The sequence below is a fragment of the Palaemon carinicauda genome, chromosome 22 (assembly GCF_036898095.1).
Source record: "Palaemon carinicauda isolate YSFRI2023 chromosome 22, ASM3689809v2, whole genome shotgun sequence".
Classification (NCBI taxonomy): domain Eukaryota; kingdom Metazoa; phylum Arthropoda; class Malacostraca; order Decapoda; family Palaemonidae; genus Palaemon; species Palaemon carinicauda.
Window position 1 is genome coordinate 88,848,676 of NC_090746.1, and position 25,654 is coordinate 88,874,329.

At 40.5% G+C, this 25,654-nt stretch overlaps 1 protein-coding gene across 2 annotated transcripts in view; it reads left to right on the plus strand.

The window, feature by feature from the left end:
• The window catches only part of LOC137616605 (methionine--tRNA ligase, cytoplasmic-like), a 27,818-nt gene extending 2,919 nt beyond the window's left edge, over positions 1-24,899 (plus strand). For both annotated transcript variants that reach the window (XM_068346502.1, XM_068346501.1), the window contains exons 3-9: positions 2,349-2,500; positions 6,712-6,828; positions 13,977-14,114; positions 15,462-15,623; positions 17,357-19,216; positions 24,124-24,393; positions 24,621-24,899. In XM_068346502.1, the coding sequence (XP_068202603.1) occupies positions 2,349-2,500; positions 6,712-6,828; positions 13,977-14,114; positions 15,462-15,623; positions 17,357-19,216; positions 24,124-24,393; positions 24,621-24,782 (2,861 nt within the window). In that variant the 3' untranslated portion in view covers positions 24,783-24,899. The remainder of the gene's footprint in view (positions 1-2,348; positions 2,501-6,711; positions 6,829-13,976; positions 14,115-15,461; positions 15,624-17,356; positions 19,217-24,123; positions 24,394-24,620) is intronic.
• Positions 24,900-25,654: the final 755 nt, after the last annotated feature.

A 25,654-nucleotide genomic window follows, 5' to 3' on the forward strand; every position in this document is an offset into this window, starting at 1 on the left:
TACTTTGAGCTCCATAAGGCTCATCCGATATATAACATAGCTACAAAGGAACTGAAGCGTTGTCGGAGAAAACAGGGTGTGTCACAGAACTGCCTACATCACACTCCAGCATACATACCAGCCAAAATAAAGTAAACTTTGTCATATGGTAGGCATGGTAGGGGAATAGCATATGTGTGCAGGAAGTATAAACTCGTCATGGAGCATCAAGGAGGATGGCTTGTGTACAGGAAGTATAAATTCATTCGCACAAACAGGAGCAGAAATGTCCACTCGCAAAACACAAACAAAAGATTTAAAATAAACATTTCAGGGGAAGAGGATCCCCGTATTTTGTTCAATTTATTATGCGTCACAGAAAATAATATATATTGAAGAAAAGATTAGAATTACCATTATTTATCGATTCGCCAGTAAATTTTCCCCACCCAAAACCATTGGTTCCCACTGGGTGGCCCCCATTACCATAAAGGTTTAATGGTCACTCATGAATGGCAGAGGCAAGGGACAGTGACATTGCCATAGCAAGCAGGACAATGACCTAGAGACTGACCATAAGTATATGATCAGCGCCCAAGCTAGGACCAGGGAGGGCCAGGCAGTGGCTGCTGATGACTCAGCAGATAGACCTATAGGCTCCCCCAAACCCCCCAACCTTAGCTCACAAAGATGGTAAGGTTGCAGAGACTAATGGCACTAACGAGTTTGAGCGGGACTCGAACCCCCGACTGGGGATCACCAGGCAGAGACGTTACCAATCAGGCCACAACAACCCCTAGGATATATTGGGTATATCTTATTAACTATTAATTTACCAGGGAAATAAAGGTAATTTTCAAAGAAAACACAAGTTTTTCAATATACTGTACTGTATACCCCAATTTTTTTTTTCATTAGTAAATTTTGTCCTGTCTATTTGTATGATAATACCATATTTTCAGGTAATTTGAACAATTTTGATAAATTAGTTTTATTGTAGTATTCTACAATATTAGTGCATTGGAATTCACATTATCTAATAGATCCCTTCAAATGCACTAAATTGAAGTACATATCCTATTGTCGGCAGCTGCTATAAAAGTAGATGCAGAGGAGCCTTTACAGATCGATGGACCAGGTCTTCTGTTCACATAAACGGGAATTATCATTCCCTATTTTGGTGAAATTATAAAATGGCACAATGAACAAATTGTAGAAAATAAGACTGGTTTTTAATGTTTTTTTGTGGTGTTTTGAACATTTTTCATAATGATTTCTGGCAGAAAAAAATAGTTTTAAAGTTAAGGTGGGTTAATTGCCATAACTGAAAAGCTATGGCTTTGTGCTAGATATCGTCATCAGTCGGTTTGAAACACCTTAAAATATGTGTAATTTTCTTGATATATAAATTAACTTTTTTAAATTTTGCTGTTTTAACGAGTCATTATAATAAAGAAAAGTTACTATTATCAAAACCAAGTAATAGTAATGAAGGACAGTCAAAACAATGGAGCTTTTGTTTGCCAGGACTTCTGGGCGCATAAAAAACAGGATTTTTCAATCCTATTTATCTTAATATAGTCGACATCAATGACCATTGATGTCGTGTGGCCAGATAATTGGCAATCACTCATTCTTTCATTCAGGAGTATAAATTCCAAGAGGCAGTCTGTTAGAAGCAATTTTCCCCAATCATCTTACAACAAGGAAGAAAATGGACAAGTGTCTTATCAAATCCATTGCTTCATATGAGGAAGGGTAGGATACTTACGATGCAGTGAACAAGGATCTTCTGTGACCTAGTACAAAGTTCCTTTTAACTAGTTCCAGCCCAGGCCGTAACAGTTACTACATCCCTATAACTAGTTGATTTGAAGGTTATGAGAGTCATCTCTTTTACTCTCATTATGGGACCAGGTAGAATTTTTTTATTCCAGAGGGAATAGGTCTGTCTAGTCTTGCTCATTAAGGACTACCTCCCACTATGGAGTAAGTTTGCTTAATTAAAGAATGAAAGGTCTTTATTAGTGTAGGAACAAAGAAAATTTCAAAATAATACCTACCCCTCCCCAATCAATCTCCCCTCCTAGTCCTGAGGCAGTAGGTCAAATGTGGCTGAACTGATTCAGGCTGGTGAGTGAATTTGTCCTTTTCAACCATGTTGTAACTCAACTACCTTGGTCCTATTAGTGACTCAACAACTGCTCCATCTTATGCGAGAAAATACTCCTAATTAAAAGGACTCAGGTTTGTATATCTATGAAAAATACAAAATCAAAAGATTTGCTATTTTGTGTTATTGAATATTGTTACATATATAAAGATTTTAATATGCTCATTAGATTACTTGCTGTACTTTCTTATTCCAGCACTTGCAGCTCCAGTGATTTTAGAAGTAACCGAAGGGAATACTGTTGCTCATCTTCATGCTAACAGTGCAGTCCTTTTTTTACTACAAGCATCCAATCTCGGCAGTAATGACATTGAGGAACTGCTACAGTGGGAAGCCACAGAGCTTAAGGTTTGTATGGTGCTTACACAAACTGTACAAGATTTAGAAATACTTTTCCTGCTATTTTGGTGGGAAATACTTGGCAGTTTTGTTCTTACAAAAAATGCAAACTATCATCTTTTATATTATTACTATTATTAGCTAAGCTACATTTCTAGTTAGAATAGCATGAGGTCATAAGACCAATGGCTCCAACAGGGAACAGCTGTTAAAATTACTGTACTGCCAATTCACCTTCTGTAACCCTTCACTTTTTCTTTGGCTGTCATCTAGTGAAAATTCAATTTTTTTGTGTGGTAATTATTCTCTATTGGGCTGTAAAGTGTGTCATTACAGGGCTCCTTGTTCAATGATCGAATTCTGTTTTTACAACCCCATCAGTGATTGAAGTTGTCATTAAGTGAGCAGTCCACTTGGTTAGCATTTGAAGTGTATATTGTTCTTAAGCAAATGCAAGCCTTTTGTTCATTAAATAGTTTTGGTAGTTAACAACAGGTTGGGGAGAAAGAGCTACTCACCTGCCTGACTAGTTGAGCCAATTTCAACTTGGGGCACTTGGTGAAAAGAGGATGTTTGTTTTGGTATAAATGTAAATCTTTATTCTTACATAGAAGGTAACAGTAAAACTGGTATACACGGCTGTTAAAATTTATAACGAGGTGTGAATAAATAGTCAGTAGTTACCAACTTGGAGCGGTGAAGCCCCGCCCCCTGCTTGTGTATTGAGTAGTCACTTTGATAGCAACCATCAGCGAGGACAGATGTTCTCGCTGGCTGGAGTACTTGGCAATCTTTCTAATGCTTTTTCAGCATGTTAGCAACTTTATATCTTCAGTGGGGATGCTTGCAGGGATGCGGAAATGTATAGGGGTGTCGGACAATAAATTTGGCACCTTTATGAGCTCCAAGGAGACGTATCCTCAGAGGACTCTTCTGTAGTCAGGCCTTTCCTTGTACTGAGTGTTGTGAGTGGTCATCCTCCTAGTGGGTAGCGGATGGCAGTAGGAGGAAATCTAAATGGAATTCTTCGCCTTTGGGGTCATCCTCGAAGTTTGAAAAAATCCCGACTTTTACCTGTGACCCCTGATATGTTGCCTTCTGACCCTTTGCCATTGGTCTCCTCTGGAGGCTGGTGGGACAAGAGTGGTGGCATTTTAATTTTCGGGGAAGAAGACGTTCCCGTTTCCCCTAGTGAGCCGGGAACGGAGGTGGCCTTCACCCCAGTGGGGAAGTTTTCTGCTTTACAGATGGATGGCATATTGATTATGTTGGGGCCCTCCTGGTGAGTGCAAAATCCTCCTTCCAAGGAGTGGCTAGTGGAAGTGGTTATTGCAGGGGCATCATAGGAAAGTATTGATGACCCCTTCACAACACTTGTTGCATGGTGTGGCCTGGTTACAGGAATGCCCTCTGCAGGCAGGGCACAGCTGATGAGGATCATTGAATAGGAGTTGGTGTATGTCATCATGTGGTTATCAAAACAAGGAAATAGTTTCTACTATACTCTGTAAAGGGTTTCCAGGACTTTCCATTCAAACCTATTGATATTGGTAGAACAAAGAGTTAAACCTATTGATGAATATGTTCTGTGAGTTTTTGAATGGTAATGTGTTTATTTAACCGTTGTTTGAAATACTGAGGTTATGGTCATTCACTACCTGGAACTCTCTGTATAGGCAGCAACACAATAACTGTACAAGAGGGGATCTTTTTACATATCTGGGAATTCTTTGGGTAAGTTTTCCAAATTATAGTTGTAAAAGTGTTGATTGTTCTTACTAATATTAAAGGTGCTGTTATTATTCAGCTGTAATTTAACTCCTAATAGTTGAAATTTCTAAAATGTTAAATATAGCATTGGCAGTTACTTTATTATGAATATAGACCAGTTCCTAGTGTATCAGCAGAAGGGACAAAGTAAGATGATAAATTGTAATTTTCTATTGAAGGACAAGTATCATATGCTGTAAGAATATTGCGATGGGGTTATAACTTTTATGTCCTTGAATTTTTCGTAAATATTAATGGTTTTTAAGACCATTAATGCTCTTTTGAAGTGGGCAGAGCATTGTTTTTTTTTCAAATACTTAAGCATTTTTTTAATGGTTTCAGTTCTTTGGATATGGTATCCTGATTATTATTTTGATTATGATTGCTTCGTGGTTTTCATTTGGATTATGGTTAAGTCTTATATAAATTTTTTCAAAATGAGGAGTGTATGTTGCATGCTTCTTTATCAGATGTTCAGCACAGATGCAACTAGCATTATGGATTTCTAATTTAACATACTGATTTTCATTTTTGATCTTGATAAAACTACCCATCAGATTATTGATTTTATGGATATTCATGTTTTTAACTTATGAAATTCTGATAAAAAGTAATCAAAGCAGCTGCATTAAATTTTGTGGGCTGTTCTATTCTCAGTTGTTATTTTGTGCAAAATCATTGATTCGTGAGTTATAACCACAGCCAAAAAAACGGTCTTACAGTATTTAAGTTGTTAGAGGCATATTTGAGGAAAAGCTGTCAGACACTTTTCTCCTAAGGATATTGGGGTGCTGAATCTGAATTATTTGTCTCTTTGCACTCAAGTTTGCCATTTAAGGTTTCAAATCATTAAAAATCAAAATGGCCTCCAATAATCACAGAATTGGCTATATCTCAGCACTTGGGGGGGGGGGGGTAGACAGGTGCTTTCAGGGTCTGAATATACATTTTCAGGGACATGGAATATGTTGCAAATATTTATAAAAACTATATGATTTGTTCAACTCCAAACAATATAATATGCAGTTTTATTTGACAATAAACAGTAAAGTTTTATATATATATATATATATATATATATATATATATATATATATATATATATATATATATATATATGGATAAATATCAACACAACATCGTGTCCAAATAGAAATGAATTTCTACCTCATACTTGGGATCGAACGCTAGCCCCTTCTAATGAAAGGCCAGGTCGAAACCAACCATGTCACGAGAGCCCATAAAAGAATTGGAACCTGACGCTAACAGCTGTCCGAGGATTTACCTGGCGAGACATCAGTCTCTTACCAGCGAGTTTTACCTGGCGAGACATCAGTCTCTTACCAGCGAGTTTTACCCAATTCCCCGGGCCACCACGTGACACAATTGGTAGTAATTCATTCAAATTACCCCTAATGAGTCAATATGGATAAATATCAACACAACATCGTGTTCAAATAGAAATAAATTTCTACCTCATACTTGGGATCGAACGCTAGCCCCTTCTAATGAAAGGCCAGGTCGAAACCAACCATGTCACGAGAGCCCATAAAAGAATTGGAACCTGACGCTAACAGCTGTCCGAGGATTTACCTGGCGAGACATCAGTCTCTTACCAGCGAGTTTTACCCAATTCCCCGGGCCACCACGTGACACAATTGGTAGTAATTCATTCAAATTACCCCTAATGAGTCAATATGGATAAATATCAACGCAACATCGTGTTCAAATAGAAATAAATTTCTACCTCATACTTGGGATCGAACGCTAGCCCCTTCTAATGAAAGGCCAGGTCGAAACCAACCATGTCACGAGAGCCCATAAAAGAATTGGAACCTGACGCTAACAGCTGTCCGAGGATTTACCTGGCGAGACATCAGTCTCTTACCAGCGAGTTTTACCCAATTCCCCGGGCCACCACGTGACACAATTGGTAGTAATTCATTCAAATTACCCCTAATGAGTCAATATGGATAAATATCAACGCAACATCGTGTTCAAATAGAAATAAATTTCTACCTCATACTTGGGATCGAACGCTAGCCCCTTCTAATGAAAGGCCAGGTCGAAACCAACCATGTCACGAGAGCCCATAAAAGAATTGGAACCTGACGCTAACAGCTGTCCGAGGATTTACCTGGCGAGACATCAGTCTCTTACCAGCGAGTTTTACCCAATTCCCCGGGCCACCACGTGACACAATTGGTAGTAATTCATTCAAATTATATATATATATATATATATACTGTACATTGATGTATATGTACACTATATGTAAGCCTTATGTGTGTATTTATGTATGTAATGTATAAATATGTAATTGATATAATTATGTCAAGATTTTTTTTGGACATTTTACAGGTTTAATAGAAATATAATAATGTATGATTTCCTTTCATGAAAGCTGTTTGATCATTATTTCAGATAGAATTGTCTTTTTTTCTTTACAGCCAGTTCTCTTACCCTATTTGGCATCTGTTGGCACTGGCCGGGAGGATAAAACCTTACGCAGTAGTCTACAGGTTTTATTATCAAAACTTAGTAGTGGAAGTCAGCTGAAGTGCAAGGTTTGATCTTTTTATTGTATTGATACAATAGATTTTTGTGTGTTTCAGTAGCTTATGAAAATATTTTCAACCGGGTAGTTTATGAAAAGATAAATGTTGGTATATTGATTAGCTAATGGTATATTTTCCTATTTTAAAAGTTTTCAGCTTTTTAGGAGTAGTTTATGAAAAGATAAATGTTGATTAGCTAATGGTATATTTTATATTTTAAAATTTTCAATATTAAACTTACCCGATAATCATGTAGCTGTCAACTCCGTTGCCCGACAGAATTCTATGGAGGGATACGCCAGCTATCACAATACTAGAAGGGGGTGCATTTACCAGCGCCACCTGTGGCCAGGTACTCAAGTACTTCTTGTTGACACCTCCTCAATTATTCCTCTGTCGTGCTTCCGGCAAGACGTTCTGGGATACGCTTATGTTCTTGGAGTATTTTCACGACTTTGGTGAAGTATTTCTCTTTGATTTCGGCTGTCGCTTTACTGGAAACTTCTATATTAGCTTAGTTAGCTTTTGGAATTAATTTGATTAGTTTGGTGACGAAGAGAGTATGATCTCTCGTTCACCTTTCAATGGCCGACCCTTCCCTTAGACGGAAGTGTTGGTGTCTAAGAGAGTATAGACTCTCTTTCTTAATTTTGCTTAACAAAAGTTATAGATTTATTTTATATCTCTCCGCCTCTTATAGGCCTCTTCGATTAACTTCCTTTTATTATAAACTTATTAAAATTAATTTTTATATTTGTTTATATTCGACCTTCCTAATAGTAGGCGGTCTTTTCTTGGTACCGAAGTTAATTAACATTGAGCCCGTCATTTCGGTTTTACCTGTTAACATATTATGCTATTTCCGCCACAGAGTTTGAAAGAATTTCTTTGATAGTCTCGTACTGTTTTCAAAGTTGAACTAACGTTTTGTTTTGTCTCTGCAGTTGTTGACGTTCAGAACGTTCAACTTGCACTCTATCGTTACGATAGAGAAAGAATGTTCACGGTTTCACGTTGCAGTAAGAGTAACCGTGTCTAGCGTTTTGTTCATTCTTTCTTAACTTAATGGTTTTGATCCTAATAAAGGAACTTTTCAGTTTTTTTCCTTTAACAATAATATGTTTTAACGATATATATGATTGGGCTCTTCTCTCAGGTTCTAAGTCAAGAGAGAGAGAGAGAGAGAGAGAGATAGAGACGTAGGGAGAAAGAGGATAAACGTTTCATTCAAGCCTGCCAGGCGTACGAGTAACGTCGTTATCGTTTTTGCTCTTCTCCCTAGTCTCTTTAGGGGAAGAAACTAAACGTTTCTAGAGTGATCTAGTGTTTAGTCTCTTTCCAGCCACTGAATTATCTTTCATTAGATTTTTCTGTTACATTGTAATTCTGTTTTCGCAATTACTAACTTTTGAGAAAGGATAGAATTGCGTGTTTCAGGTACAAACCACTTAAAGTTTCGAGTTCAGTGAAATAAGTGCAAACAGAAATCAAAGTGATAAGTGATTAGCGCAAAGTATGTCAGTGTTGTGCGTGAGGGTACTTTTGTGCGCGCCAGTCGTCCTCCCAGTCCGGGACCTCTTGCAAGCTCCCAAGCCCAGGGGAGAAGCAATGTCGAAGGGCAGAAGGGTTCAGCAGGCCTTGATCGGCGCACAGAAGTATCCTCGGTGGTTGTGGGCGTGTCTTACCGAGACCGTCACTCCCACCCGCAGACGATTGAGCCCTTATTTTGCTCGTCTGCAGAAGAAATTTAGGGGAGAAAACGCTGGTCTCAGGTCTCAAGACCTTTTAGCCGTAAAGTCCAGACCTATGCCAGACGTACGAAGTTAGAGTTCACAGTCATTGGGTTAGCTCTGACTCTCCTCAGTCATCAGTTGAATGCACTCCGCCTAAGAGGAGTAAGGTTCTGCCACAACAGAGCTCGACTGTTAAGGCTTTACCTCAGCCTACTGTAGTTTCTGCCGACCCCAAGTGGACTCTACTACAGTCCATGCAAGCACTGCTTTCGGACTTGATGCGTGAGTGTCGGGCTGAGAGTGTTGCGCCTCCGCCTCCGCCTACACTCCCTCCGCCTATGCTCGCTCCGCCTGATCGCAGTACCACCTGCCAGGCGTACGATGTTGTGGACTCTTCTACAGTCCATGCAAGCACAGCTTTCGGACTTGATGCGTGAGTGTCGGGCTGAGAGTGTTGCTCCTCCGCCTCCGCCTACACTCCCTCCGCCTATGCTCGCTCCGCCTGATCGCAGTACCACCTGCCAGGCGTACGATGTTGTGGACTCTACTACAGTCCATGCAAGCACAGCTTTCGGACTTGATGCGTGAGTGTCGGGCTGAGAGTGTTGCTCCTCCGCCTCCGCCTACACTCCCTCGGCCTACACTCGCTCCGCCTGATCGCAGTACCACCTGCCAGGCGTACGATGTTGTGGACTCTACTACAGTCCATGCAAGCACAGCTTTCGGACTTGATGCGTGAGTGTCGGGCTGAGAGTGTTGCTCCTCCGCCTCCGCCTACACTCCCTCCGCCTACGCTCGCTCCGCCTGATCGCAGTACCACCTGCCAGGCGTACGATGTTGAGCCACGTGCTGAGTTTGCTGTTCCCAGTGGTGTTCAGCCTCCGTCTTCCTTAAGGCAACCTTTACATTGGGATCAGGAGGATTATACCTCTCTTCCTCCGCCTCCACTTGCTGCTCCACCAGTGATGCAACACTCGGTTGAGGTACAACAACCTCTCCCGTCCATGAGTCAGTAGCCTTGCGCCTCAGGAGCCTCAGCTTGCGAGACATTTACCTTGTTCTGCGCAGCCTCTTCCTCATCGCGCTCCGCTCACACCACAGGAACTGGAACTTGCTACTCCGCTTCCGCCAACCGCTCAGCAAGCGCAACCCTTGGGTTCAACCACTCATGCTAGGAGTCAGCCTCCTCCACCCATGCGCCTTCCTTCTGCTTGTCTTTTATTCAGCCTTTGCAGACTGAGCCTCAGGTGTTCCCTCAACAGAGTCTTGAAGAGGAAACCACAACTATTGTTGTTCCAGCTCGTTCTGACTCTGCTGTTCAGCATACCTCCATTTTCAAACCATGGCAAAAATATGAATCATGAGTTATGAATGTAAGGTAAACATTATGTTGATTTTTAAACCCCATGCAAGCATGCATAAAGCACTCTAGCACTGGTCATGGAATTTCTGAGAAATGTTAAACGCCATGCACACGCTCTGCTTTCCTTACAGCAGGCTCTGCTTACAGCAGGCTCTGCTTACTACATGCTCAGCATACAGCATGCTCTGCATTCAGCATGCTCTGCATACAACATGCTCTGCATACAGCATGCTCTGCATTCAGCATGCTCTGCATACAACATGCTCTACATACAGCATGCTCTGCATACAGCATACTCTGCATACATCATGCTCTGCATACCTTACCGCATGCTTCTCAGTCACACATCTTGGGTTGTTGCCAACTCACTAGACTGTCAAGCAGTTTCATAACGTTGCCTTCTAGTCTGCTGCTTTTGCACCAGTGAACCCTCACTCAGAGAACTTAGCTTTTCTAGGATAAGGTCCCTGTAGATGAGAAAGTTCTTTTCTCCCTCCTTCTGATATTCCCTTGAGGACTCTGTCATTTGGAGGGAGCCTTTAGCTGCATAACCTCTTATGGACTTTTATTTAAGCATAACATGCTTCCAGGGAAGGTTATGGTTCCACTTCAGTCGCTAACCCCGTCTGTTACCACACCTGCTCCCATAGACCTTGAGCTGTGTTGCATGACATGCAGTCCAAGCTTAGTCCTTGTTAGAGGATTTTTTGTTTACGGAGTCAATGTGTCACGGGGAAGACGTTCAACAACCAACAGAAGTGACTTGTTGTGACGCAGTGCGGCAACCTCAGCAACCCGTTAAGGAGTTGTCTGTACGACCCAGACAGTCTAGACAGATTCGGGTTGTCACTGTACTTCCTCGCTTGCCCATGATTGACAGTTCACAGACTGTGCAGCAGTATCATGATCTTGTGTCCGGCTCCGTCAGACGACTGGCTTTTAAGAGCTCCCACAAGTCGTCGCTGTCTGGAGATTTTCAATTGGACTATGGATCTGACCAAGGAACTGGGCCTCCTGGTCAATTTTGAGGAGTCTCAGCTCGTTCCATCCCAGACCATTGTCTCCTTGGGTATGGATCTTCAGAGTCGAGCTTTTCGGACTTTTCCGTCGGCCCCAAGGATCTTCCAAGCCCTAGAATGCATCCAGAGCATGCTGAGAAGGAACCGATGCTCAGTCAGGTAGTGGATGAGTCTAACAGGGACACTTTCATCGCTGGCCATGTTCATCGTGTTAGGGAGACTCCACCTCCCCTCCCTTCAGTATCATCTAGCTGCTCACTGGATAAAGGACATGACGCTAGAGACGGTCTCAGTTCCTGTTTCCGAAGAGAGGAGGTCTTCTCTCGCGTGGTGTAAGAACAGCTTTCTTCTCAAGGAAGGCTACCTTTGGCTGTTCAGAAACACGACCGCCGTCTCCTCTCGGACGCATCAGACACGGGCTGGGGTGCGACTTTGGACGGACAAGAATGCTCGGGAACATGGAATCAGGAGCAAAGGACACTTCACATCATTTGCAAGAAGTTGTTGGCAGTTATTCTGGCCTTGATAAACTTCAAGTCCCTCCAGCTTAACAAAGTGGTGGAGGTGGACTCTGACAACACCACAGCCCTGGCTTACATCTTCAAGCAGGGAGGGACTCTTTCGTGGAAGTTGTTCTAGATCGCAAGGGACCTACTCATCTGGTCTTTAGATCGAAAGCTAACTGGTAACGAGGTTCATTCAGGGCGGTATGAATGTCATGGCAGATCACCTCAGACGGAAGGGTCAGGTCATCCCCACAGAGTGGACCCTTCTCAAGAATGTTTGCAACAGACTTTGGGCCCTGTGGGGTCAGCCAACCATAGATCTGTTCACTACCTCGATAACCTAGAGACTCCTGTTGTATTGTTCTCCGATTCCAGACCCAGCAGCAGTTCACGTGGATGCTTTTCTGCTGGATTGGTTCCATCTCGACCTGTATGCATTCCCGCTGTTCAAGATTGTCAACAGAGTACTTCAGAAGTTCTCCTCTCACTAAGGGACACGGCTGACGTTGGTTGGCTCCGCTCTGGTCCGCGAGAGAATGGTTCTTAGAGGTACTGCAATGGCTGGTCGACATTCCCAGGACTCTTCCTCTAGGAGTGAACCTTCTAAGTCTACCTCACGTAAAGAAGGTACACCCAATCCTCCACGCTCTTCGTCTGACTGCCTTCAGACTTTCGAAAGACTCTCAAGAGCTAGGGGCTTTTCGAAGGAGGCAGCCAGAGCGATTGTTAAAGCAAGGAGAACATCCACTCTCAGAATCTATCAGTCTCAAGGGGAAGTCTTCCGTAGCTGGTACAAGACCAATGCAGTTTCCTCAACCAGTACCACTGTAACCCAGATTGCTGACTTCCTGTTATATCTAAGGAAAGTAAGATCCCTTTCAGCTCCTACGATCAAGGGTTACAGAAGTATGTTGGCAGCGGTTTTCCGCCACAGAGGCTTGGATCTTTCCACCAACAAAGATCTACAGGACCTCCCTAGGTCTTTTGAGACCTCAAAGGAACGTCGGTTGTCCACTCCAGGCTGGAATCTAGACGTGGTCCTAAGGTTCCTTATGTCATCAAGATTTGAACCTCTCCAATCAGCCTCTTTTTAGGACCTCACATTAAAAACTCTTTTCCTCGTGTGCTTGACAACAGCTAAAAGAGTAAGTGAGATCCACGCCTTCAGCAGGATCATTGTTTTCACATCTGAAACGGCTACATGTTCCTTGCAGCTCGGTTTTTGCTAAACGAGCTTCCTTCACGTCCTTGGCCTAAGTCGTTCGAGATCCCAAGCCTGTCCAACTTGGTGGGGAATGATCTGAAAAGAGTACTTTGCCCAGTTAGAGCTCTTAGGTACTATCTAAAAAGGTCTTAACCTTTACAAGGACAATCAGAAGCCTTATAGTGTGCTATCAAGAAACCTTCTTTTCCAAGTTCTAAGAACTCAGTTTCTTACTATTCAGGCTTCTGATTAGAGAAACACATTCTCGTCTGAAGGAAGAAGACCTTGCTTTGCTGAAGGTAAGGACACATGAAGTGGGAGCTGTGGCTACTTCAGTGGCCTTCAAACAGAACCATTCTCTGCAGAGTGTTATGGATGCAACCTATTGGAGAAGCAAGTCAGTGTTCGCATCATTCTATCTCAAAGATGTCCAGTCTCTTTACGAGTACTGCTACACCCTGGGACCATTCGTAGCAACGAATGCAGTAGTAGGCGAGGGCTCAGCCACTACATTTCCATAATCCCATAACCTTTTAACCTTTCTCTTGAATACTTTTTATGGGTTGTACGGTCGGCTAAGAAGCCTTCCACATCCTTGTTGATTTGGCGGGTGGTCAATTCTTTCTTGAGAAGCGCCGAGGTTAAAGGTTGTGATGAGGTCCTTTAGTATGGGTTGCAGCCCTGTATACTTTAGCACCTTTGAGTTGATTCAGCCTCCCAAGAGGAACGCTGCGCTCAGTAAGGAAGACGATCTTATTAAAAGCAGAGTAACGGTTCAAGTCGACTTCCTTACCAGGTACTTATTATTTCATTGTTATTGTGGATAACTGATTATATGAAATACGGGATACTTAGCTATCCTTTAGTCTTGTACACTGGTTTTTCACCCACCCCCCTGGGTGTGAATCAGCTACATGATTATCGGGTAAGTTTAATATTGAAAAATGTTATTTTTATTAGTAAAATAAATTTTTGAATATACTTACCCGATAATCATGATTTAATCGACCCTCCCTTCCTCCCCATAGAGAACCAGTGGACCGAGGAATAATTGAGGAGGTGTCAACAAGAAGTACTTGAGTACCTGGCCACAGGTGGCGCTGGTAAATGCACCCCCTTCTAGTATTGTGATAGCTGGCGTATCCCTCCATAGAATTCTGTCGGGCAACGGAGTTGACAGCTACATGATTATCGGGTAAGTATATTCAAAAATTTATTTTACTAATAAAAATAACATGTTTTAAATATTTTAGTTTCCCCTGAATCTCTCAAAATTTCAGAAATTGTAATAACTTGTGGAGAGAAGTTTTATTTTGCCTTTATACATTTCAGGAAAAAAATGGAGCTTCAGTTGTATTATTCTCATCCTTATTACCGCTGTTGTGGGAACAACCAAGTCGTAATCTTCTTGAAGAATTTCCTTCTCTGGTATCTTTCCTTAATACTCTACAAGAGGTGGATCATTTTAAGGTAGGGAGTTAATGAGTTTTATATTTCTTTGTGTTTTTGGTGAATTCCAGCTGAACTTTTTTTATTATGTGAATATAAACCTTCACCCTTTATGTAAGGGTATTCTTCTGCGTGTGGTGAAGATGATTATTAAAGCTTGGTTACCAAGTCATCAAACAATGGCAGGTAAGAGAGTAGCGAGGTACCACTCATTCACTTTTTATGGGGTTGTTGGTTTTGACATTTTTTTAAACCATTTTTTTGTTGCTATAAATTTGTTGAATTAGCCCGACTATATGTTTTTATTCATGTTAATATTTGTAGTGCCCAAATCGTAGTGTAATGTATTTTTGGATGTACCATTATGGAAAAAAGTTTCTTTATACTCCAGGTAGAAATTCCAGGACAGCAGGTTAATTCTAGTGATATAATCACACCACCATCACGTAAACTAGTAACAGGAAATTTGTGTAAAAGAACCAATTCTTTCTCTCTTTTTCGTATGTTTAACATATAAATAAATGCTTTAGTTGATATTTGATATTGGGTTTAAGGAAAGTGATTTTGCACAAGAAGAGAAACCCAGTTAACATCTTTATTGATGTCTATAGACCATAATTATAATTAATTTTTGCTATAGCCTGTTGTCCCATGCACTGTCCGGGACGCAAATATAATGTTTCTTTCAACCAGTAAAAATATGATTGACTTTATAACTATTGCTTGGATAGAGAGAGAGAAAAAAGGGTAATTTTATACAGAAAGTCAGTCAGTTTATACAAAAAGATGCAGCTGCCATGTTGCTAGGATTGTGGTGGCTTATTGGAACTATCCCTGCCTGGTGTTTGCCATACTGAGGTGCGAATCCTGCTCAGACTCGATAGTTTCTTTAGTGTCTGCAACTTCACCATCCTCGTGAGCTAAGGAGGGGGGGGGGGGTTTGAGGGAGCCTATAAGTCTACCTGCTGAGTCATCAGCAGCCATTGTCTGGCTCTCCCTGGTCCTACCTTGGGTGGAGAGGGGCCTTGGTCGCTGACAGCTAGGGCAATGTCATTATCCCTTGCCTCTGCCATTCATGAGTGACCTTTAAACATTTAAATATGGTGGAGTAGTTGTACTGTCATCATCAACTTGCCATCAAAAAAGGGAATTGTAGATTTGTGGACTTTAGAGAAAGAATAATTTTTCTGCAATAGTATGTGATCTAATGAGTTATTCAACAGAAGTACCAAAATTAGATTGCACTTTTATTTGACATTCAGGTTAATTTTCATTAGTTGTACATTTATGTAATTTTTATACCATATTTGAGTGGCCTGAGCACATGCATAATGATCTATCAATTTAAGTTTGTTTATTTCCTTTCAGAAAAGTGTATCCCTGTGGTATGGCGATAATGGATATACTTTAAAACCATGGGCTGCTAAATTACATACTCCTCCAAGTATTTCTAGTTGTACCTTGAACCTCCTTAAGGGAGAAGCTGCATCCCCCAGCAAAGTGGGAGCCACTGGAGCCCCTGCGGATCAGGTAAAATTTGCTCTTTAATTGCAATGCTTATATTTTGTTACATTTTAATGTTTAATTGCAGTACCATAATGGTGTTACTATGATATTTTCTTTTCCAGATAGTATGACAGGAAAGTGTTTTACCAATTGTAATTCAAAATTATTAAAACTCAACCTTCTTCATATAAATTTTTTATACATTTATTGAATGGCATGTGTAATGTTTTGACTAAGATAATTAGGGTAATACTGTACAGTAATCATCTCGGGGATTAGATTGCAATGTAAAATTGTTCACTGATGCTTCAAAGAAGCTACTGGTAATGTGGGAATACAAGGCAGTGTAGTCATGCGACACAGCAGCATTAGCGTATATGTGGAAACTGGATAGGAGAATATAGCTATGAACTTGGACAGATTGAGAAATTACCCTTTTTTTCTTTGTATATCGAAGGTAAATCAAATATATTAATAAATCAGTTAAGCAATGAAAATGAGATTTGGCAAACTAATTGTGACCACATCCATCAGGGTTGCTTAAGGGTTTAGGATTTGTGGGGATAACCAAACGTAGCCATATATGCAACATTTCTAAATCTTAAAAAAAAAATTTATTTGTTCACCAGTTCCAGATCATTTAGCATGAAAAGGTATATTCTTTGTTACAGGACTGGCCTAATCTGGATCTGTACAACTTTTCACCATTCCCTAGGGTTAAACTAGTGATAAATGTTGCAGGGGGTTAAGAACAAGCAAAATTATTCTGCTGCCCCATTTTTGCCTAAAGTGGGTTCCGTCTTTTCTTCATTTGCCCGTAAAGTTAAGAAGAATAAAGTTCTAAGTCAGCTTGAATGTGGCTTGTACTTCTATGAGTCATGGCATCTTGAGAGAAGCTCATGCCGATGGGACTCATGAAGTGGAAAGTTTTGAAGTAACGTCTCAATCAAAATTGGAGAAAGATTCGATCCAAACACTATCTCTATTCCAATGTTGAACAACCAACTTCAACTGCTGTGTTGGTGAGACTGTCATCATTGGTTGTCACGTATAGTTTCCTTGGAAATAAGATCTATCTCTGTTAACGGATGTTTCAAAGGAAAGATGGGGAGCAACTCTGTCTCATTCATTTGCCTGTAAAGTTAAGAATAATGAAGTTCTAAGTTAGCTCGGATGTGAATTGGATTTCTATGAGTCATAATTTCTTTTGTCAAAGGAAATTTTTTTTTTACCTTTCTGTATAAAGTAAGGTCTGTTATTGATGAGATGTTTTATGTCCTTTGACGGAGGTATAAATCGTGTACTTTGCGATTATTTACAGTGAAATAATATACAGTATGGAAAATAACTCCTGAAAAATTTTGCTGTAATCACTACACAATGAATAGAAAGACTTTTTCAAAGGAAAAGTACATGATAGTGCTTTGCTCCTCTGTTATTTATAGTGAAATATATAATAGAAATAAAGGCAAATCTCTGAAAAATTCATTCTATAATTAGTAGTAAAAAAATAAATGTAAAAATATACGTTGTCATAGAATAAGTGTGCATGTATATCCGATAGTGACAAATGTTTGCAATAACTGAAGGGGGATCCATTGCCTCATGGTGAGGGGATTGTAAGGAAAGAAAACAGGAAGTTTTTGAAATTCTTTGATAAAAATCTATATAAGCAAGCTTCGAGTGAGAAGTAATATGAACATCAAATTAGTATAGAAATAAAAAGTTTTATTGTTAAGATTGAATTTCTTTTCCAGGAAAAGCGTCTTGTAATAACAGCAGAACAAATCTTGGCAGCTAAAACATCATGGCAGAACCCACCTGAAGGACGTGATCTTTTGGTCAAGAGTGCACCAGTTCTACCAGTTGATGGAGAAACCAATATACTAATAACTGCCTCTTTGCCCTACGTTAATAATGTTCCTCATCTTGGCAATATTATTGGTTGTGTGCTTTCTGGTGACTGCTTTGCTAGGTTCTGTCGTTTGCGAGGGGACAATGTTCTTTATATCTGTGGTACTGATGAGTATGGCACTGCTACTGAAACAAAAGCTATTGCTGAAGGTTTAACACCTCAGCAAATATGTGATAAATATTTTACTGTTCATTCCGAGGTGTATAAATGGTTTAATATTCAGTTTGACCATTTTGGGCGTACAACCACCAACCTCCAAACCAAAATAACCCAAGATATATTTTGGGATTTAGAGAGGAATGGAGTGATAAACCAAGATTCTGTGGAACAGCTTCATTGCGGAAAGTGTGAAAGATTCCTTGCCGACAGATTTGTTGAAGGCATTTGTCCTCACATAGGCTGCGGTTATGAAGATGCACGTGGTGACCAGTGTGATGGTTGTGGAAAGCTTGTCAATGCCGTAGAACTCATAAAGCCTAGGTGCAAGTTATGTTCTAGTCCACCAAGTATAAAGTCCTCCACTCATCTCTTTTTGGATTTACCTAAGATTGAAAGCAATTATTCTCCTTGGCTCAAGGCAACATCAAAGAATTGGAGCAACAACGCTAAAGTTATATGCGATAGCTGGTGTAGGGATGGACTAAAGTCCCGCTGTATCACCAGAGATTTGAAGTGGGGAACACCAGTCCCATTGGATGGCTTTAAGGATAAGGTATTCTATGTGTGGTTTGATGCCCCTATTGGATATATCAGTATCACTGCAAATTACACCAGTGAATGGGAGAAGTGGTGGAAGAATCCTAGTATTGTAAAGTATTATGAATTCATGGCTAAAGATAATGTTCCCTTCCATGGTGTCGTATTTCCCTCGGTGTTGATTGGCACAAAGCAAAAATGGACAATGGTTTCCAATATTATTGCCACAGAATTTCTCAATTATGAAGATGGAAAATTCTCCAAGAGTAGAGGAGTTGGCGTGTTTGGCGATCAAGCCATCGAAACTGGAATTCCAAGTGATATTTTCAGATTCTATTTGCTTTTTGTGAGACCTGAGTCACAAGATACAACATTTTCATGGGTTGATTTCCAGACAAAAAATAATAGTGAGCTTTTGAATAACCTGGGAAACTTTGTTCATCGGTCGCTTTCATTTGTCTTCAAGTTCTTCAAAAGTACTATACCAGAAGCACATCCATCAGAGTCAGACTATCAAGTTATGGCTAATATAAACAATGAGTTAGAACAGTACATGTCTGCAATGTGTGCTAATCGTCAACGCGATGCTCTGAAGTGTATTCTATCCATTACAAAGATTGGTAATCAGTATATTCAGGAAAATGAGCCTTATAAACTTATCAAACCTGATCGGACAGATGAAGACAAAAGGCGGGGTGCCACTGTCATTGCGGTGGCAGCTAATATTGCTGCTTTGGTAAGCATCATTTTGGAGCCATATATGCCAGATACCTCCAAGAAGATGAAATCATATCTCAACAATCCCTTGGTTTTGAACCGCCTTCCATCTGCTTTTACTTGCTTTTTACCTGCGGGCCATGTCATTCAAGAACCTTCGCCACTCATCACGCAGATAGATGACGACACCATTAAGAAATTGTTTGAAAAGTTTAGAGGCCAGTCACCGGAAAGAAAAACAGCTGATCCTGCCGAAGTGGCTAAAATGGAAGCTCGTGTTGCTGAACAGGTAAGAAAAAGGATGCAAAGCTTTCAACTTTTTTTTAGGTTTTAATTATGTTTCTTATTGTTTTATGTATGTAACAAGATATCTTGAGTTTCAGAAATTTTCAATATGTGGTATAACTTTTGTTTTCTTTCAGTGACTTGCCAGAAAGGTATAAGGTTTACAAAAACTCAAATTTAAGGAATGTCTAGTCATGAGTACAGTACTGTGAAACATTTAATTTCCTATATGAAAATCCTGTTTACATAGATAGATATACTTAAATAGCTGTGATAACATCATGTGATTTAGTTGTGTTTTGAAATATTACTGAAACTGTCTAAAATATTTTAAAATTTACAATTTGTAGTTTTCCTTTCAAATTTTATGATTCAACAATTGATATGCAATCTCCCCTATATAATAAAAAGCAAGGGTCTGGCTTATATATATATATATAAATATATATGTATATATTTTTGCATGCTCAGCATCACTAGTATATAATAGAAGCCTATACAGTCAGAGTTGGATAGGTAGCAGACACACCAGCGAATGCAGAAAATCCACGAATAATTGCTGCTCCACTTAATGACTCTCCTGGTCTCCTATTTCCTAATATTATTAGATAAAAAACAGTATTCATATTTATATAAAACTAAGTACAGTAAAGTATTCACAGTTTTAGATCAAATACAGATCAGTGGCTTGATAGAAAAGACAAAAAACCATTGTTACACAAGGGCTGGAAAATTTATTTGGTTAACAGGATCAGTCATAACTTACTGTCCTTTGTTATATAACTGTATGCTGTGCAGTACTTGGCCTATATAACTTAATGATTTTATTAGATTTTTGTTAAAGTACATTCACAATTATGTAAGAGTGATTGCTCCTTAAATGAGAAGTACTATGGTAAAAATCCTTAATGTCTTGTGGAAGGACAGCCATATACAATCATACCTCAAAGTTCATGGGTTAGGTAACAGAGACTACTGTGAAATGCAAAATTCAGCAAAAAATTTATCCACTGTGGTAAGATGATTCGTTGCTATTCTCATCAACTAACCGCTGCATTGTTTTGATGTAGTTCACTCTATGTACTGTTGTGTATATTACTGTACAGTAATTTTACAGTACAGTACTATGCAAACTCTTATTTTATCTCTTTGCGAGTGTAAACCATTGTCCTTAAATAAGAGTGGGACTTCAGCGAAGCTTTAACGGATATTAAACTTTCAACAAGGTACTGTAAACATAGTTGTCTGTCGATTGAATGGTAGGGCCTGCACACCCGACATGTGAAGCAATCCTCACTTTGACTTTGGCTACAATGCTTTCCTGACACACTTTCATGCATCCTTATTACTAGCTTTTTAATGCTTTCTCTGTCTCCATTCAATGTTTGTATTGTTGGCTTCTGATGGCGCATCCACAGGCAGACATGCAGCTTTGTCTTGAAAAGCCTGGCTATAATTTTAGCCAGATGGGGCTTCCCATCAACACTAATTTTTACAGGGTGCGTGACTGCTCATAGGCTTACCCTAGTGACAAGTATAGAGAGCGGTCTCTTCAGTTGTTGAGTTCTTGAAGAAGAGACAGAAAAAGTCTAAAGAGGGATTCATCGTCATTGGATTTGGTGATGCCGAAGAAACTCTAGTTCCTTTTTCTCAGTTTTGGGTTTGAAACCTACTGTGTCCTTTGACTTCTTCTAGGTCTTGGTCCTCTTGAGGAATTCATGAGGGGAAAGGAGACCCCACCTTGAATTCGGGGAGTGGTCCTTTTAGTGAGACAGGAGTATTGCCTTCCCCAGCAAAGGTAGTAGTTCCCTTCCCTTCCTTCCCTTCCTATGTCTCAAAGTACTCCAATGATTTTTGCCTGGACTTTGATATTGGTAAGTTATGGTCTGCCCCAGGTATCGATGATGCCCCATCGTCCAAGAAGCTGCTTGATGTGTTAGCTGCTGCTGGGACCCAGAAGTCTTACTTTGTTGCAATCTCCACTTTGGCTGTATCACTTGCAGAGAGTGGTGTGATGCACAGCTCCTTGACATGTCGTTGCCTGTTACCGCAGCATAGCCTCCTCTGCCTGCTGGCAAGAGATTGCCACCACCCCAGAAATCTTTGATGTCTGGGAAGTGGGAACCAAAGCACATATGCTCACCTTCCTCTATCACCATACCTGTTCCTGCACTTTCTTTGCCTAATGCCAAGCCTTCAGACATGATGTCTTCTGCCCTAAAGAGAAGGAAGTGGTGGTCACCTTCCACTTGAAGTATTGAGGTATAAAGAACAACAGCTCACTCTCCAACTACTAATGCTAAATCTCGTGTGAGATTGAGGACGAGCGCTGTATTTTTGGGATGTAGGGTGCAACCCTCTCCCATCTCTTGCCTCTTGATGTTCCTGAGACGCTTCACTGACACTGACGAAGAAAGCTCCCCCGAAGCGTTTAGGTGGTGACACCTCCGATCATTCTTCTTGCTCTTTTACATGACGAGAGCAAGGTAGAGCGGTGCTTTTATCGTCATCCACATTTTCCCGGAGACTATCCTCCATGAGTGCGAGCAAAACGAGCATGATCCTCATGTCTGCACGTAGAGGATCAGCAAGTACCAGATCTCCATTTCCCGGTTTACACGGGCAAAGGGTCCTCGTATCAGGTCTCCATGTTCTTGGACTTCACGTGCTTGGTCTCATTACACTCCATCATTGAGCGATCAGTTTCCACATGACTGATCACCTAGTGTTTGATCTTCTTATTTGAGGGCACAGAGTTACAGGCTCACTTGTGCTTTGAATGAATGAATGAATGAATGATTTAAAGTTTTCAGGCATCCTGACATCTAAGGTCATTGACGCCGTTGTGCTTTGACTTCATGAGACCTAGTCTACAGTTTGTACAGGGATTCTGTCCTCGGTCACCTGTTTCCCTCGATGACGCATATCACACTGCCTTCCTTTGCACTTAAGTGCTACTATCCACCAAGATCGCCCAATGTGCCAAGACTGGTTCAAGTCATGAGGGCTCCTCAGGGCAGAACCGGAGACTGGTTCAAGTCACGAGGGCTCTCCTCGGGGTGGAACCGGTCTGTCTCCAGTGATCCTCCAGCGTATGGAGATTATGCCATTACGACAGGGTTTAAGAACAGGTGACAATTCAAGGCCACTTTCAGCACTTCTCGGAGCACCGAGTCTTCTTCAGGTCAACGTGATTGACATTGGAGCCCTTCCTCCTCTAGTGTCACAGCCTTCTCATTAGTCCCAGCAGGATCAAGAAGGAAGTGTTGAAACTCTTTTTCTTCTGGCTTTGTGAGGCTAGTCCTATCAGTACCCTCTCAGTGTACAGTACCTGTCAGTGTACTCAGCTAAAGGGGGGTGGGGCTTCAGAACTCTTTGTCTTTGTATTTTTGAGATGTTACCCACTGGCTTTTGGGTCTCTTTACTTGTGTCATGAGGTTGCTTCTCAGTAGATGGGTAATTCTCCCAGCACCTTCACAGGACAAGTATGAATCTCATCTGAGGTGACTCGTTTGGCATAAGTTTTGATGAAAAGTAGAATGACTGTTTTTTTTTTTTAAATCCCTGCTCCTTTCTAGAGGGGAGGCAGCAGCCGTTGCTATTATGTGCTGGTTTACATATGATGGAGAATTTTCTTGCAGGCTAAGTCTGCCAAGAAGCCACTCCCCATTCTTTCTTACTGGGGAAAGGGTGAGTCGATGTCTAGTCAAGAATTACTGCTGATGTGCCTGATTTGATACTGCTGACATCATCTCCCATCTAGCATCTAGGCAGAAATTTTCTTGGATCTAGTGCTTGCCAAGGCCCTAACAGTTTCTATATCCCTATGGGGAGCTGCCTGTAGGTTCTTGGAGTCCCCTTTCTTTCTTCCATACAGGATCAGAAAGAAGGATGAGTCCAGGTAAGAAAAAGAACCATCCGGTTAGGTTTGAAAGGATTGCCTCCCATCAAGAGTGAATCTTTAAGGTTTAAAAGTTCATTTATATAGGAGAAAATAGCTAATTTCAAAAATAATTTTTATTTTTCTTAGCTATACAAATCTGAATCCTTAAAGATGCACTTACCCTCTCGACCAACCCTCTCAGTTCTCAGACCAAAGGTCAATAGTGGCTTGACTCAGTCAGGCAGTCTGGTGGGGCTTCACCCTTGCTATATCTATCGTTAACCAACCTACCTTGTTAACGATGTAACTACCGTTTCAGCTCGCACTGAAGCCATCTCCTATTTCAATGACTCATTGTAAGAAATGAGTTAGCGGCTAGAGTGGATATGAATGTGTTGAGGTGGTTTGGCCATGTTGAGAGAATGGAAAATGGCTGTCTTCTAAAGAAGGTGATGAATGCAAGAGTTGATGGGAGAAGTACAAGAGGAAGGCCAAGGTTTGGGTGGATGGATGGTGTGAAGAAAGCTCTGGGTGATAGGAGGATAGATGTGAGAGAGGCAAGAGAGCGTGCTAGAAATAGGAATGAATGGCGAGCGATTGTGACGCAGTTCCGGTAGGCCCTGCTGCTTCCTCCGGTGCCTTAGATGACCGCGGAGGTAGCAGCAGTAGGGGACTCAGCAGTATGAAGCTTCATCTGTGGTGGAAATGTGGGAGGTTGGGCTGTGGCACCCTAGCAGTACCAGCTGAACTCGGCTGAGTCCCTGGTTAGGCTGGAGGAACGTAGAGAGTAGAGGTCCCCTTTTTGTTTTGTTTCTTGTTGTTGTCGGCTACCCCCCAAAATTGGGGGAAGTGCCTTTGGTATATGTATGTATGTATGATTTCCATGGCAATGAAAAATACAAATTACTTTTAATGTTTTTTATTTTACTAATGATATATATATTAGATGTTTCCGTGGTACTTTTAGATTTTCTTTTTCTTTTAACTTGGAATTTTTTGCACCCAGTAAACTTCTTGTTCATCCTTAGGGCCTAAAAGTACGTGAGGTGAAAGCTAATGGCACGGTTGGAAAAGATGTTATTGCAGCTGAGGTAGCAACACTACTGAAATTGAAAGGGGAGTTAAGCAAAATGAAAGGAGAAGAATCAGTGCCCTCTGGTAAGGACAAGAAGAAAAAGGGTGGAAACTCTGTAAAGAAAGATGCTAATCCTCCAGCACCATCCCAGAAAACTGAGTCTCCTCCATGTGTGCCCAATCCAGCTGAAGCTGATCGTCTGCAAGCTTTAGTAACAGAACAGGTATGTCTTAACTCCTGTTGTGTCACAGAGCTGGTCAATGTTTTACTTTCATATACTTTATTTTTCTTTGCAATTTATTAAATTTTTTAATTTTCTGTGTTAATTTCAAAGGTATATATGGTCATTTTGTCTTTCATACTCATCATTTGTCTATCTGTGGTATAGGTGCAGAAATAATGGCTCGGAACTGAGTTTGGATGTAACAATATATTTTATTTATCTTGCAGGGTAATCATGTGCGAGAAATCAAAGCGAAAGCAGGAGCCTCCAAGGAAGAAATAGCAGCTGAGGTTGCAAAGCTTCTCAGCCTTAAGAATCAACTAGCTTTATCACAAGGCATTGATCCAGCTACATTGAATTCAAAAGATAAGAAGAAAAAGAAGAAATGATAACAATTCAGAAATATGCAACAACAAGAAGAGTGATAAAAGTACAGTTTAGAAGTTGTAATTTTTTAAGTATTTAATTCTGTATTACTTGGAAAATACAATTTTTTACTGGTTGAAGTGTATTTTAGTTAACAATATTTTTCCAGTAGATATTAAGGCACTAGTTACCGGTAGTTGCCATTGTAAAAAAATTATTTACCAAAAGATTGACACTGCAAAGTAAGATAATTAAGTCATATCTCGTGGGAATCACCTTTGAACTGAGAACGGTCTGGGATATTAATTTTCAAAGAAACTCCCTGCAATTGTCCCACTAACTCAGCAGTTAAAATTAGAGCAACATAACTGGAATTGAGATTGCATTTAGATTGACTATGGTGTTCCAATGCAGATTGAGATTTAATTGAAAAATCATAATTCTCTCTCTCTCTCTCTCTCTCTCTCTCTCTCTCTCTCTCTCTCTCTCTCTCTCTCTCTCTCTCTCTCTCTCTCTCTCTAAGAAAAAAAAAAAAAAAAAAAAAAAACTTATTGTTGCTGTTACCAAATGTATCATTTGAGTTGGAACCAGAAGGAGCTTCGTAAAAAGACCAGGTCCCTAACCATTTCAGTAACTTGAACAACCACACTTGCTAGTCCCAATTACTGTACTGTACTTTGTAACGAATTGGTTGAAAATAGCTTCGTCCAGGTCTAAAAGAAACCTTAGCCCCATAGTTTTTAGAAATGAAGGTGATCAGACTAGAAAATAGCTACTTGAATTGGTAAACCTTTCACTCTGATTAAACAAAGTATCTTTAGTATTGAGAGAAATAGGATGTGAAAAGATGCCTCCGAGAGGTCAATTGTAACCATTGAATCTTCTTTTTGTACCC